The 15,031-nt window shown below is 42.0% G+C and overlaps 1 protein-coding gene across 4 annotated transcripts in view; it reads left to right on the forward strand.

The window, feature by feature from the left end:
* TMIE (transmembrane inner ear) overlaps positions 1 to 11,016 on the forward strand; it is a 36,477-nt gene extending 25,461 nt beyond the window's left edge. For 3 of the 4 annotated variants that reach the window (XM_083824734.1, XM_083824733.1, XM_083824735.1), the window contains 2 exons: positions 3,826 to 3,975; positions 8,535 to 11,016. In XM_083824734.1, the coding sequence (XP_083680860.1) occupies positions 3,826 to 3,975; positions 8,535 to 8,872 (488 nt within the window). In that variant the 3' untranslated portion in view covers positions 8,873 to 11,016. Of the gene's footprint in view, positions 1 to 3,825; positions 3,976 to 4,428; positions 6,127 to 8,534 lie in introns of those variants that run through there. The other variant, XM_083824736.1, reaches the window with a different exon arrangement.
* Positions 11,017 to 15,031: the final 4,015 nt, after the last annotated feature.

Consider the following 15,031-nt stretch of genomic DNA (forward strand, 5'->3'; position numbering starts at 1 on the left):
TGGGGCAGATCTGAGGTCGAGCTGGGACACCACATCTATGGGTCTGAGTCCAAGTCAGTGGGACACATGGCTTGCCATGGCCACAGCTGCAACACCACTGCTGTGTACCTCTGGCAGGAACAAGGAATGAGCCCATCAGCTTGAAAGTCACTCCCACGTGAAGAGGGGAGCCTCCCCTGAGGCTTCTTCTAACTCCTCCTTTGAAGGCCATCAAGTGTTTTACTTCTCATGTGGTCCTGAACACAGGCAGCCAGACTCCGGAAAGGTTGGTGGTGGTGTGGTGCTCTCAGGGCCCTTAAAGCATGTTCAGCTTCCCAGGTTGTCTACAGAATTAAATAAATAAATAAATAAATAAGTTTTGCGTTTCCAAGTGGAAATAAACTTGGCATCAGCAAAGGCCCAGCAAACATCATGGTTACATCACCTTCTGGCTCATTTGATGGATAAATTGTCAGTGGAGCAAATAACATCTCACTAGTTTGAAGCCTGAAAAACATCCAATATCTACCAGGCACAACAGAAATGATGCTAACGTGGCTTCAAACTTCTTCTAATATGGAATTAAAATTTCACTCTTACTTCCAGAGGATGAGATTCACCTTTTTTTGAGGGCGTTTGTATGCCTAAATTTAGATCTCTGGTGACATTTGAGAAGCTTAGGGAACATTGTCTGGCCTCTGGCTCTTGCTCCAGGGGGTCGCTGCTCTCCATGGTCCTTTGTCAGACTGGTTGCTGCAGGCTCTCTTTGAATTTAATGGGAGAAATGCAGGTGCAGAGGATGATTCATCTGACCTACCTGAAATGTCTGTCTTAATACGAGATTAATCACTTTGTAGAGATATTTCTTTCTCTCTGTCAGTGAAGAAGGCAGTTTGGAGTAACTGTCTGAGAGCCTGATCTCCATCCTTAGCTTTGGGACATGCAAACCAGAGCAGATGAATTCCACAGCCTGCTCCGTCTGACCTGGATAGAAAAGCAAAGAAATCCAACAGGCAACAACTTCCCACTAGAAATGACATGTTCATTCCTGGCATCAGTTTCAGTGTCCTAAACCTGCTGTACCAAAATCTTATTCACTTGCCTATTCTTTTAAAATACAACATTACTCATTCCAATATTTAGCCCCCTGCATGTCTTGAGCCTCACACTAAGCATAGCTTGCAAGGGGGGTGGAGATATCAAACTACTCTATTATTTTCATGTAATCCTCTTGCTGCAATGGCTGACTGTGAATCATTTCATGCCACAAGACAGCACACATCCCTGATACCTCAATACAGCACTTCATCATCTCCATTAGAAAATTAAACAGAGAGGCCAGCTCATTACTGTCATGTAGCAACAATCCTTTTTGCCTTTGTAATTGAAAAGAAGTAAATCTGTGAGAGATACAACAATTCCAAGTCCTTCTCTCAGGGCTGAGCGAACAACTGTGGTATTAGCAGGCATCTTCCCCTTGGCTTTCAAGGGCATTGATTTATCTCTTTGTGCTTTACTTGAATGTTGACATTCTCAATGTTTAACACTCCCCAAGAAACAGGGAGCTAATTTTCCTAGTAATTATTTTTCTTGAATGTGAGTAGAGGACTTCCCAGCTCAGCTGAATTCCAGAATGTTTTCAGGAAAACCATAGATCTTGATTCAAAGGTGGGCAGAGAAAGAAGCACGTACCCCATTCCCCCCCAGCAGATTGTTGCCCTGCTTTCTGTCACCTTTTACATGCACGCTTATGTCTAGCCTGACCTTGCCCTGAGTCCTTGCCCAGCTGCTGGGTGGTTTTCTTTGCCTGCTAACATGAAGAAACCCTCACCATCCCCTGCTTGAGATGTCACTGAGGCCCTGTAGGCAGGTGCTCCTGCCCCGAAAAGCCGGGCAGACACAGACATGCAAGCTGCCAGTGTTGTGCTGCCAACAATGCCATATGGGTACCTCGCTTTACTTTTCTCAGACAAGTGAAAGCTCAATTACCCTCAGCTTGTGGCTGACCCTCACTGATGAACAAGGATAAAAGCATCTGGATTGCTTCCCCAATTACAGATTATTACAACTTCACGTTGCTTTAGGCAATTTGCTACAGCTTCAGGTGTCTCATCCTGTTGTGACATTTAGGTGGCCCAGAGCCTCTGCAGCAGACTGTTTAAGGGGAGTGATATTTGTGGCAGAAAAAGGGTAGGGAACGTGCTGCACTTTGCTTGGCGACTTCACAACAGTTTCAATTAAAACACTAAGAAAGGTGTTTTACTACTTTTCTTTTCTCTTTTGTGATATGATGACATCGTGAAAGTCTTGTTCCTGGCTAACATAGTCCTTCTGCTTAGGAGAGGCTGGACAGGCTCAAGGAAAACTTTTAAGGAGAAAAATTTACACCAGCAAATGTTCTATGTGCTGACATTGTGCAGGCTCTCACAAAAGGGTTTTACTCCTCGTGGATGAGAAATGCTCATACTTGGAACAAAACAGAGATTATTTCTCTCTTTTCCTTGAATTAGCCTCAAAGGTCTGGTCCATTGCTCATGGTGATAGAAAGCCAGAGGAAATAACTGTTGAAACATACAGAAGGTTGGATGTATGCTCCTTTCTCAGAGCATTGATGCAGCGTGGGGGATCTCCAGTTAAGATAAGAGAGAGCATGTAAAACTAATCATACGACCTCTTTCTATGCACAAGTCTCTGCCTGCATGCAGAACCTGTTTCTTTCTACAAGATAGATAAATGAGCTTAAGCATTTAAATATACTGAAAAGATGAGCTTTTATTGAACATCCCTTTAAAAGAATGCCCAGGAAAAAGCAATTCAAAAGTTCATAGAGACTATGAGATTTCATGTTTTTTTAGTTGTGTTAGTAACCTATGGGTCACCTAATTTTGTGATTACTGGTTTCAAAGCCTCCTTGTCTTTTTTTTCTTGAAGTTGCTGTTTTATTATTGTCAGAGGTGACACACAGATGAACCAATGATCTAATCAAGCCTGTGAATTGCTAGTCTAGGCAATCAACCAACAGCTATTTCATTGTAATGAATTATCTGAGTCATGATTAGATTTACAGATGTAAACTCTGAAATAATGTATAGATTTAGCCATGTAGGACAGATATATCTTATTAGGAGTGAAAGCATCAGCTGCATCCTTAAGTCATGTAAAGAAGAGAAACTCATGGAAAGAAGCATAGTGACATAGTAAGAGCATGATGATTTAGGAGATCTGGATTCAATTCTTGACTTGCCCTCAATGGATTTGGATTAAAGTCATTAAAGGCATAGACTGAGCTCTTGTTCTGGATCTATTCTGAAGGGTTTACAGCATTCCTATCCTCATTACTTTCTTCAGCTGGTGGTCCATAGCCTCAGGATCTACCTACCACAAAAATGGATGACTAAGACACGGTGTCATGAATCTCCAGCAATAACATACTGTTGAAGGGTGACAGTACATCTTAATTGCTGATGTCAAAAACAGATAATGAACTCAAGCTGTTGATGTTCTTATATCCTACCACACCTTGAAAAGTCGGATGATACTTCACAAATCTACAGGGTGGTGATGAAAATAAAAGTAATGACTGTGTTGTGCTCAGAAACAGCAATGGTATATATGATTTAAGGCAATGTTTCACATTATTTTTGGAGGGAAGGACTTTCTTCGTTCTTTACCACAGCTCAGTTTAAGAGTAATAATTCTTTATTTTCAGGTAACTTAATTGGTAACTGATGGGCCCTTCCACAGATGCAAATGGCTCCAGGTTCCCACTTGAGGAAACCAACCTGTGCTAGACGGAGATCTGCTCATCTAAACTGAATGCTCTTGCTTCTCTCTCTCTTTTCCCAGTTATTACCCTGTGCTGTATCTTCAAGTGCCGGATTCCCCGGACAAAGAAAGAGATTGAGGCACGATATGCTCAACGGCAAGCAGCCAAGACGTATGCAGACAAACTGGAGACTGTGCCACCACTCAATGAGCTGACAGAGATCCCTGGAGGTACTTCTCATGCCATCACCTGCACATAAGACCCATCTTTTCTTTTGGGGTTGTTTTCTGTATGCTTAAATGGAAAGGGTTAGGTCCTCCTTGTGTGTAAATCAATGTAGCTCCCTGGGCAAAACAATGAAGATATCACCATGACATGGTAAAACTCTCACATTCACATGCACAACTCTAAACCAACAATGTATGTGGTAGCAGACATGGTCATTCAGATGCAGGGGACATTTTCTCCAATAGTACAAGTCAGAGTTATTCCTTTGCAGCTCATGTTTAACATTTCCAGACAGTCTCATTCATATTAAGGGACAATTTCTGGGGTGGGGGCTGTCTCGGTAGGAAGAAAAAGTGTTAGAATTTCACATTGGTTTGCCCCATTTGGATGGCCAAGAGTATTTCTTCCACTGGTCTCCTCTCCTCTCACTCACCTTTCCTGATTCTGTACCCTAGGCTCTACTGAAACTCTCCCAACTCTCTCTGGTCATGTCCAGTCCAGACCTCTCAACTCCCTGCCTGTGGTGAAAGAAGAAGATGAGATGGCCCTACAAGGAAATTAGGGGACTGCCCTCCTGTCTGTCTGTCTGTCTATGGCTTCTCTTTCCCGTGGCTTCTTCTGAGATCCATCATGCCTTGGACTCTCTGCTTCTCAGTTCCCTTTCTACATTTCACCTGTTTTCTCAAGAACTTTTAATGAACGTCTTCATTTATTTATTTATTTGCTTATTCCCTGTTTCTGTGTCTCTGTAAGCCCTGTGGTCTGTAGCTTCATAAAAACCTGGAGTTTCTTTAACTCGCAACATGATGCTTCAGTCCATAAAACTGGTGAAAGAGGCAGATAACATAACTGTGGAAATTTACTCCTACACCAGCAAAATATAGAAATATGTGATTAATAGTAAGCTGTTGAACATACCTCAGTATTTCTGACGTGTTCAGTCACTTGACTGTGCCTATAGTACAAACTAAATATAGCCAGACCACTCTCTGGAGCTGAACCCAATTGGCATGAATAAGCCCTTGTCCATACTGTTAAATTTTCTTAAAGTACTTCAGAGTCAAAGGCCACCTAAAGGTTTGGTTAATGCTACCTTACATATATGAGCAATCTTGTATGGAAGCACTTTTGCATCTTTTGACTTCCTGGTCAGAAGACCAAATTCTGACTCTGTAAGGACCAGCACTCAGTAGATCCCAGAGAGTGTGAAGGCTCATTCCTGTAGATAGCAGAAAGCCAAGTTCAGTCATCTGCTACATCCTCTTTTAGGAGGATTTGTAGCATTTAACAGCCTGGCTGTTAATTCTAGAAAAACAAAAAATTAAAGATGAGAATATCCCAAAGAGACAGAAAGGGGTTTGGGGCAGTAGAATGACAGTTTCATCCCAGAATGTTAATAAATTTTGATCTCCTGTAAGCAGCCTTCACAACACTCAGACATGTACATAAGCTCTATCCAAAGGCTTGCTAGTTTAGTGTGGGTTTAATTGGACCATGGTAAAATGCTGCATCATGAGCTCATGAATAAATAGCCACGAGAAAGCAATATATGAGAAGTCATCTGCACCATACAGCTTTTATCCCATGAAATATATGAGTAGTTTACCACCCTTCAACCTCGTGAGAGTCCCAAATCTATGGTCCTGGCATGGTGCAGGGTAGGAATCTAGTGGATAACATCATTGAGTGGCTGCTGATGTCTGGTAATGGCTTCTGAAGATATGTGCTTTGAGTCTCTTGGTCCTCTGTGGGCAGACATAAGTCTGACCAGGTTGCCCTGAAGGAACTGGTGCAATTCATGAAGGAACTGGGGTGCAATTCAACTGTCCACAAACACATTACCCACATCTATGGAGAAGTCTGCATCAGTGTTAGTCATTTAGTTTTTATTCCTTTATCCACAGTGATAAATAAAAAAGATGTGATTCCTTTCAGAGTAAGGGAGGTAAATTGTGCCTTAAAATTGCCTGTATGTCTCCACTCTTGGGGACCCGAAGGGTCTGACTCAGCTGTCAGTGCCTAAATAGTAGATGCAAAAGCTGTGTGTGACCAAACCTCCCTCTGAGATTAGCGTGAATCCTGTCCTCAGAAAAGTTTCGCTTCATGATTTAGGCATTACGATGGAAAGTATGCAAACCTTCGGGCTTCATCTCTGTGCTATTATTCTTGTCTGTACAGGGTGTGATGGTCTGCCATGCTGCTCCATTGACATTTGGCAGCCCACCCTGATTTATGTGGTCATGAAATATGATGTATGTACTCACTGACTATTTATGCACTTACACTGTGAAAACCCTCGGTGGATCTGGTCAAGGCCAAACAGACAACTTGAATGATTTTAATTACTGAGTGGCCATTAAATGCTTTAAAGATTTCTGTAAGTGTCAAATGCTATTAATCAAGAATATATTACAATGATACTCTCATTTCTTGGCATTATTTGACTCTATTTCACATTTACTGTGATGGAATATTCTAACTGCCAAACGATTCTCCATGCACTTTTCTGAGTGTTGTATATGGCAAGCCCTTTTTTGGGGGGACATAAAAGAAAATGAACTTTAGGGTTCAGTGCATAAAATGTTATATACAACTTAATTTATTTAAGCTCTGTCTCCCAGCATGTGGGAGGGGTTCAAGCAGAACTGGGCCCTTACTGTGAGTGGAGATGTGCTGTCTGGGGCTGTGGCCTGGGAAATCTTCAAGTATTCTGGTCTGAGGCAACTCCAGCTGACTTTTTTGGGAGTGCATCTGGATCCTACCACGTTTCTCCAGGAAGCAGACAATGTCAGTTTTGTTTGTTTGTTTATTTGTTTTTGGTTTGTTCATTTGTTGGTTGGTTTCTCTCCTCTTTTCATATGAGATGTCAAGATTTCCCCTGTGGTAGTAAGAAAAAGTGTTACTCCTTTCCCATCTGTATGTATAAATGAATTACCAGTTCCCAAGGTCAAAGGATAAAATTTCATGTTAGTGTTCAGCCTGAAAGAATATTTTAGGCAAACAGAATAAATGCGGATTTGATTCACCCCTGTAATACATTGCTGCAAACTGAAAGCGACACTACAGATATCCATAGCAGGGAGGTCTGGGGCCAATTAAATGGACAGGAGTCTAATGGCTCCATGTAAGGCTGAGATGTCTCACCAAATGATCACCCCTTACCAAATTACCTCCTGAGTCAGCTCACTGTCATCTTTCCTTAGCATGTGACAAAGGTGAAGTGGTATGACTTAGCCATCAGCCGAAGTAAGCTAAACAGTGACCAATAATCCTCCATTTCGTCAGGTCACTCCCGGGTCATTCCTATATCTTGGCTGAGCTTAATTATTAAGTTGTGCTAACGTGGTTATCTATGTACGTATCTGAGTCCTACAATGGGGCTTTTCAGAAAAGGAAACCATGGGAAACTTAACACATTTTCACCTCTTTTTTTTCAAAACTTTATACCTTGTTGGTCATGATCAAAGAAAAAAAAAAATCTGTAAGAAATATATGAAATCTGATCTGTGTTTGAGTGCTGTGTAGCAGCTTGAAATGAGAGTTCAGTGCACCAAGCTCTGAGTTTAGAAACACTTTTGAGAAAATTAACCAGTTTTATTAGAAGTAAAAAAATAAATAAATAAAAAAGGGGGGGGGAGGGAGGAAAATTATTTTTTATAACATCCTTTTTCAGAATAATTTGTCTGCAAGACCCAGTGGGATACTTATGAGTCTTCTCACCTGAAATGTGGGCAGTAAATCCAAGATATTCCTAAGTAAAGATATTAGATAAATAAAGATATTATAAACTTCTTAAAACTATTATGGATTTTGTGTTAACAAAACAGAGCCATCTCTGCACTAGAGTTAATTGCTGTATGTCCTTGGTATGTCGCTGCCATTAATTACAGGTAGGAATCCAGTTTCATGGTGACTAGGTCTGGACAAGACATAAGCAAAGCCTGCTTTGTAGTCCTGTGCTGGGCAGGTCATCTTCTGCCTGTCTGTCTCTGAGAGCAAAGACCCCCAGCAGAATCTCTGCTGTCCACTCTCAGCTACAGGAGACATAACCCACACAGGAAATTAAACAAGGAAAACAAGAAAAAAAAATCCAGTCAACAAAACAAAACAAAGAGCAGTGACAACAATAACAATAAAAACAGACAAACAAACAAACACGCAAAAAAGACAGGCCAGGGCTGAATTGAATTACATCAGAGAGGTTTCTGTTCCTTTGACTGGAAGGAGACTACTCCACACTGATGCCATTATTGGGAAATGCCTATGGACTCTCGATATAATGTTCAGGGACCAGTTCTGATGAATGGGAGCTATTTCTTCCAACAGAGCTACAACTCAGCTCTTCAGATTACCAGTTCTGCTTTACCCCATTAGTCTGCCTTCTCAAAACAAAGACATGAAAACTTCTAGCCAGTGAGGAAAACAGTTGTAGGGACAAAGCCCCTGTGTTTTTCCTTTGTCCAGGATTTGCCAGCAGGGAGCAGGAGTTTTACCCTTTTCTTGGATAGTGTCACCCTACGTTAATTGCCTTTCTGTTTTCTTTTTATGTCTTCGCATACAGCTCAGGCGGCAGAAGAAAAAAAAGATGTTCCCACTGTATCTGGAAAAGTGGACAAGGCTCAGGGTAAGAAAGAAGGATCCAAAGGCTCCAAGAAGAAGGATGGTGAAAAGGACCAGAAAGAAGGATCCAAGAAAGAGGGGAAAGATGCCAAAAAGAAAGAAGGAGAAAAGGGAGAAAAAGGAGAAAAGGGAGAAAAAGGAGAAAAGGGCAGCAATGACAAGAAACAAGGTGGTGGAAAGAAAGGTGAAAAAGAAGGTGAAGCAGCAAAATCTGGAGGAAGCACCAAAACGAATGGCAAAGCTGGTGGGAATGCCAAAGCCCCAGCAAAGAAGAAGTGACTCCGCTAAAGGTGGTGGCAGCAGTCCTCTAGGGAGGGCACATTCAAATACTTGTGGGGAGCTGATGGTACATGTTGCCTCCATGCATTCGGGCTGTTGAGTGCCACTAGATGTATGGATTTATTACCTTTTGAAGACCAAGTCACTGACTTTTTGTCCATTAAAGGGAAATCTGGCCATTTGGCTAGACAGTGGCTTGTAAAAAAAAATATATATATGCATTGTGCAGAGCTACTTGAGAATAGCAACTGGAACCAAAGTGCAGCCTGAAGTAAGAAGCAGATATTTGGACAAGCATGGAACTGCATGGAGATTTGCATTCCTTAAACTAATGGGAGGACATGATTCATTTAAAATATGTTCTTCTTGAAGGCCTAAAGGCTTTTGATAAACATTAACTAGCACTCATCTCCTCCTAAATAGGATTTGCACATGGGTAATTTTAGGCGTTAAGTAAATTCTGCTTGTTAAAACCCAAAGAATGGGGGTTTTTAAGTCATAGCTCATATAGTTTCTGAGAGTTGGCTTGGACACATGGGAGAAAGCTTTCCTTCCTTCTCTGATGGCTCTTTCTCTGAACTGCTGAAGGAAATACTTCCTTAGACACAGAACTGCATATTTCCCAGAAGATTTATCAACCCCTTTCTCTTTTCTGATGAGAGACACATAAATCAAGCTGTAGGAGGATGTGCACAGAATAAAGAGATAGACTGCATCTGTGCTGCTGCGGGCAGTGGCTGCCCTCCGTCCATCATCCCTTCCACGAAGGCTGCAGACGACGAGAGCCCGCCGGGATAAAGGGGATGTGAAGTTTTTCGGCATGTTGCAGCAGAATCTCAGGGTCTCCAGGGAGCAGGGCTGAATGCATTCATGTCTTCTCTCTCCTCCTGAGCAGTTTTGAAACCAGGCCTTTGGCTACACTTCCAAGTGGCTGGTATTTCTCTCACCTCCCGGAGAATTTTCAGGAGTGTCTTTAACAGAAGCAGCTTTTCTCCTAGTGTGTTTTGTAAATATCGCAGCAATGTACGCCTTAAGATTAATAGCCATGGAATATTTACATGCACAAATACAAAACATTCATGCTAATGAGAGAGAGTTTTCAAGCTATCTTGATGACTAAATCTTTCCCTGTTGTCTCTGTTGCCTACACCGTCTCTGAGTATTTATACTGGTATATGATGTCTACACTGTGGGGTGAGGAGGGAGTTATCTCCAGTTGCTTATAAGGCTCAGGACCTAGGATTTACATTTATATTAATCCAACTATTTTTTATCCACCCTGTACAATGTACACAGAGAGCTGATCTATCACTGCAAAGACATTCGTCCTGCCTTTCATTCCCCTTCTCTCCTTTCCTACTCACCCCATCCTGGTACAGCACGAAGGCAGCAAAACAAAGGGCATGTTCTCTGGGTTAATGAGGTAATCAGCTCAACAAAGGGCCAAAAGGCACCAGAGCTAGTGAAGGGATGGTGTGGGGCTTGAGGAGCAAGGATGAGAAAGATGTTTGCATCCACAGAAATATTTACTAGGAGAGTGAATGGTGGCACTTCACTGGCTCCAGGCATGATCTGACACAGAGTATGGAAAATACTTCTGATCCTATATGCAGACAGCTGATTGGAGGCCTAAATCTCTATCCACTGTAATTAAACCCCTGATGAGTGTGAATATGTACATTACAGAAAATTATGTTTAAGTTGCTGAATCTCAGTCCCATCCCTAGTTTTTCAATGGCTGAAGATAGGCAAGAGGTGTGGGGATTACAGCTTCCAGGTGGGAATGGAGGACCGGTTTTTAATTCCCTCCTCAGCCTGAGAGGCCTCAGATGCCCAGCTTTATGGATCAGGAAAAGATCAGGAAGAGGACTTTTATCCACCACTTCAGCTGGAGCAAATGGGAATACAAGAGTCATGCGGACAGCTGGGGAGGAAGCAATTCTGCAGGAGCCCAGATCTGCAATCCAGTCTGTGTGCACATGTGTGGGTAATAGCAGATGAGGTATCAGTTCGTATTCCTTAGGTTCTCCCCGCTTTGCTTGGGGAGCTGCAGAGACTCCTAGTGCCAGAGCTGATGAAATCACATTGATTCCAACACAGAGAAACATGACAGGTATCAATCATTACATACCAGTCACCTGCTTTCTTCTGGTCTCCCCCTGTTTAATGATTTCTTCAAGAGAGTCTGAAAGAGAAAAGAAATGGACAAAAGATTTTAAAAACCTGCTTTTAGGCAATACTCTTGCCTGCATGCACAGGTGGAGGTCCCTGGGAACTGCACAAGGTTACATGTGCTCAGTGTCCGGCTCACTGTGTGTTTCAGGGTCCAGGTGGATGTGTATATCTTATAAACTCCAGTTCACATGCATAAGCACCTGTAGGACAGCATCCAGCTGTGAGCTGGGCAGGAAAGACCACTTCCCTTTTCCACAGCTGGAAACGTGGTATTTGGCTGTTAATCCTGCTGTTAATCCTCTTTATGATGTGCAGAATGAGGATGCTGACTCAATCTGTACCTATTTGGCAAGAGGGAAGGACAGATATACACCTGATCCCAAAGCCTCAGTGAAGAAAATCTGCCCCTTCAATTAGTCTTTAAATTCACTACTGCAGAGTAAAACAGATCTTTCCTTAATCCTCTCCTCCCCAGTCTTACTGTTTTCCCCCTACATTAAATGATAATAATAATCATAATAATAATACACCTGGGACTACTGGAGTCTTTGCAATAAATTTTATTTCTGACAAGAACAGAGAGAATATACATTCACATTATTATTATATCAGCTTTAACTAATTTGTGGTCATGTCTTATTGAAACAAGTAAGATGTTCTGGTGATTTTAAAAAATAAAATAAAATAAATAATAAAATAAATAATAAAATAAAATATAAAATATATAAAATATAAAACATAAAATAATATAAAATAAAATAAATTGCTTTTCCTTTGAGAAGGACTGGCCCTGGATCACCTGGGGGGGATACACCACCCTCTCTCCAATTTGTCAGAGTTACAGGGTGTGGGTAGAATGAAGGGAATGCATTACTGGGGGTTGCAGACTTTCAAAGAAACTTCCCACCTAACAAAACTTGTCATAAGGACTGGAGTGGGACTAAGCTAAATTTACAGGCATGGCCCAAAACTGGTGCATGCTTTCTCCAAGTTTGTATTACAGGGGTCAGGTGAAGTCTGAAAGCTTCACCCAGCTCAGTGGGTACAAAATAACATTGCTGGAGCGGAGCACACTGACCAACAGCAGCTCCAGAGCTGCTTTTTACACCACCAGATGGAGAAATTGCATTGGAAAAAAATGACATCCACGGCTGCTGAAGCTTTGCAAAATGAATTACTAATGGCAAAATTGGAGATACACCGATTTCTCTGAAAACATAAGTGCAACAAATCCCCGAGGCCAAAAGCAGGATTTAAGACTGGAGACCCAGATACACGGGTATTAACGACAATATCTCTGCTCTTGTTAGATGAGCCTGACATGTGTATGGCATGGGTGATAAAGAGGAAACAAACTGAGATACTACGCAACCTGGATGAGGAAGGACTTGCAGCAGCTCCTGATGGACATATTCCATAGCTTTCCACTAGAGGGGACCTTGTCCTTCTATAGCTATATTCTATAACTGGAGATTATTTTAAAGGTAGTTTGTGCTGGATGTATTTTGTCATTGTTTGTGGTTTTAAATTGTGCCTAACTTTTTTTACATCCCTGCTTCAGTCTAAAGAAGACTTTCATGGCATCTGTTCTATCAGATCAATTCACCTACCTGAGCCATCATCTTTTTATAGTATTATTGTTCTACGGGTTAATAGATGTAACGGCTGAAAGTAGTTTAAAATCCCAAGGACATCACTGATGTAAGAGCCATCAGAAACATATGCATTGCCTTTGGTGGATGAAGCTTGAGTTGGACTAGTCAGGGGTCCCCAAGGGGGTTGCAGTAAGTAAGGATCATGAATCAGGACGAGCAGGTCAACAGGAGCTGCTGGGAAGCTGAAGATTTTGAATTTCTTTCCTGGTTCATTTGTGAAAGAAACCCATCGACAAACTGCAGGCATTTCTTCCTTTCTTCCTGCCTTCATTTTTCTCTCTCTCTCTCTTTTGCTCATTGTTTTTGCTTTTAATGTTATCAATGAAAAGCAGTTGCCAAAAAAAAAAAAAAAAAAAAGAGAAAAACTGAGCATAGGTTCTGTTCTGTTTTGCCCAGAGATAATACACATATGACTAGGAAGTTCCACAACACCTTTTCACTACAATTGCAGCTTTCTCTGAAGGATGAACCCCTCTGGGATAATTACAGCAGCCCCAGAGACTCTCAAGGAAAAATAATGGTCTTTTCATTCTCTCTTTGTGTACTTTCTTGCACAAGGAGACTCTGAACAAGAACTGCTTGCTTATTACTGGTTTCTTAATACAGATTTAAGTATTAGCAGTGTTTTGACTCTGCCCTCAGAAGGGGAACTCTCTGTGCCCACCTCCCTTTTGAGAGGTAACAAGGAAGGAATCTGGATCTCCAACACTGTCCTTATCACCTGATTAGGCCCATGGAGAATGAATGAAACCTTCCCTGGGACTGGGAGTCTCTTTCTTCCACCAGCTGACTTGTGGAGTCCCAAACCTGAGGTAGAGATGTTCAAACCTTGGGTTTCTCCTTCTAGTAGCCAAAATGAATGAATAAATAAAGAAATAAATGGGAAAATATTTCTAGGACTGGAAATGGAGTTTCTCACCTGTTGGTCAGGTTGATCTTTATGTTACAGGCAAGGCTGACCATTTTCAAAGAGGCTGTGTCTTATAGGCTTAAAGAAAAACGCCATTTTCAGAAATAAAATTCTCCTTTCCCTTTTTGTTTCCATTTATTTGGGGGGGTGGGGGTCATGAACTGAGGTGCTTTGAGCAAACTAACCACCCATCAGCCAACTAACCACCCTCTTGAAGTAAAACTCCAAAGCCTCTAAGGTGTCTAAGAGGTGCATCAGACAATAACGACGAGAATGCAGGCTCTCTACTGTTCCTAATTTCATATGGCATTTCGCTTGGCACTCCCCTCATTTCTACACAGAGCCAAAAGTCTTTTATGGCCCTAATCTTTTCTGGCTAAATAAAACACATCTTCTGCATTGGCCAAGTCCTTGATGTACTAAGTCCCTTAGCGTGGACTCAGGCAGCCTGAGGAGTGTCATGCAGGGTAACTGGGGCACAAAAAGCAATCTGCTTAATGTCACAAGTGAAATCTGGGACAATGGATGGGACCTGACCACTGATCTTGTGAAACAGGCCTTTGTGCATATTTCATTCTTAAGATGCTCCAGGGACTTGCTCTATAATAATAGTGGTGAAGCCTCCCTGAACTTCACTATCTTCCCTTACCATAAAACTGCCTATCACAACAGTCATTTGCAGGGAGGTCATAGGATACAATAGAATTTCTCCTATTTAAGACACAATAGAAATGCATGTTCACTTTCAAAATCCACTGTTGGGAATCTGAATAGGTGATACAGTGCCCTAGAGAAAGTCCTTTTGCTTTGAGGAGAGTGAAGGGAAAATGGAAAAAAAAAAAAAAAAAAAGACAAAGACAAAGACAAACCTTTGTAATTTGCCTTTCTTTGGGCTGTTACTCACAGCTGTCTTGAGTCTGTGAGTTTGGGGAACAGGCTCCTTTTACCTGAGGACTAGGAGAATCCTCCAGAGGAGCATCACTACACGCTCAGCCTGTTCTTTTGGCCGTTCCTGCTTAGTTCTGTGCTGCCATCAGGACAAGAGGCTAAGCTTCAGGCATCTTTGGCACCTAAAATGGGAAGGATGATGGATTTTGGAGGCCTTTGGACAGACAGGCTATGCTTATGTTCCTCTGTAACATGTCCTGCTTGCTGCCTGTCTGCAGCCATTCGGGGCCATCATTTCCAAACATTTTGGTGGCTGCTGCTGCTTTGCTGTCCCTCAAGAACTGAGATCTGTTGGAGTGGTTTCTGCCTGATGCTATTTCTACCACTCAAAGACCTCTCGCCATCCCCTTGCGTGCAGAAAGTCTGTCTGTGGCTGACCAAACAATTTTTTTGTTTGTCCTTCAACATTAGGAGGGATGGCTTTAAAACAAGCAAGCAAATGAAACGCCATTTGTCTCTCCTCCAGAATGA

Source organism: Anser anser (genome assembly GCF_964211835.1).
Source record: "Anser anser genome assembly, chromosome: 2".
NCBI classification, from domain to species: Eukaryota; Metazoa; Chordata; class Aves; order Anseriformes; family Anatidae; genus Anser; species Anser anser.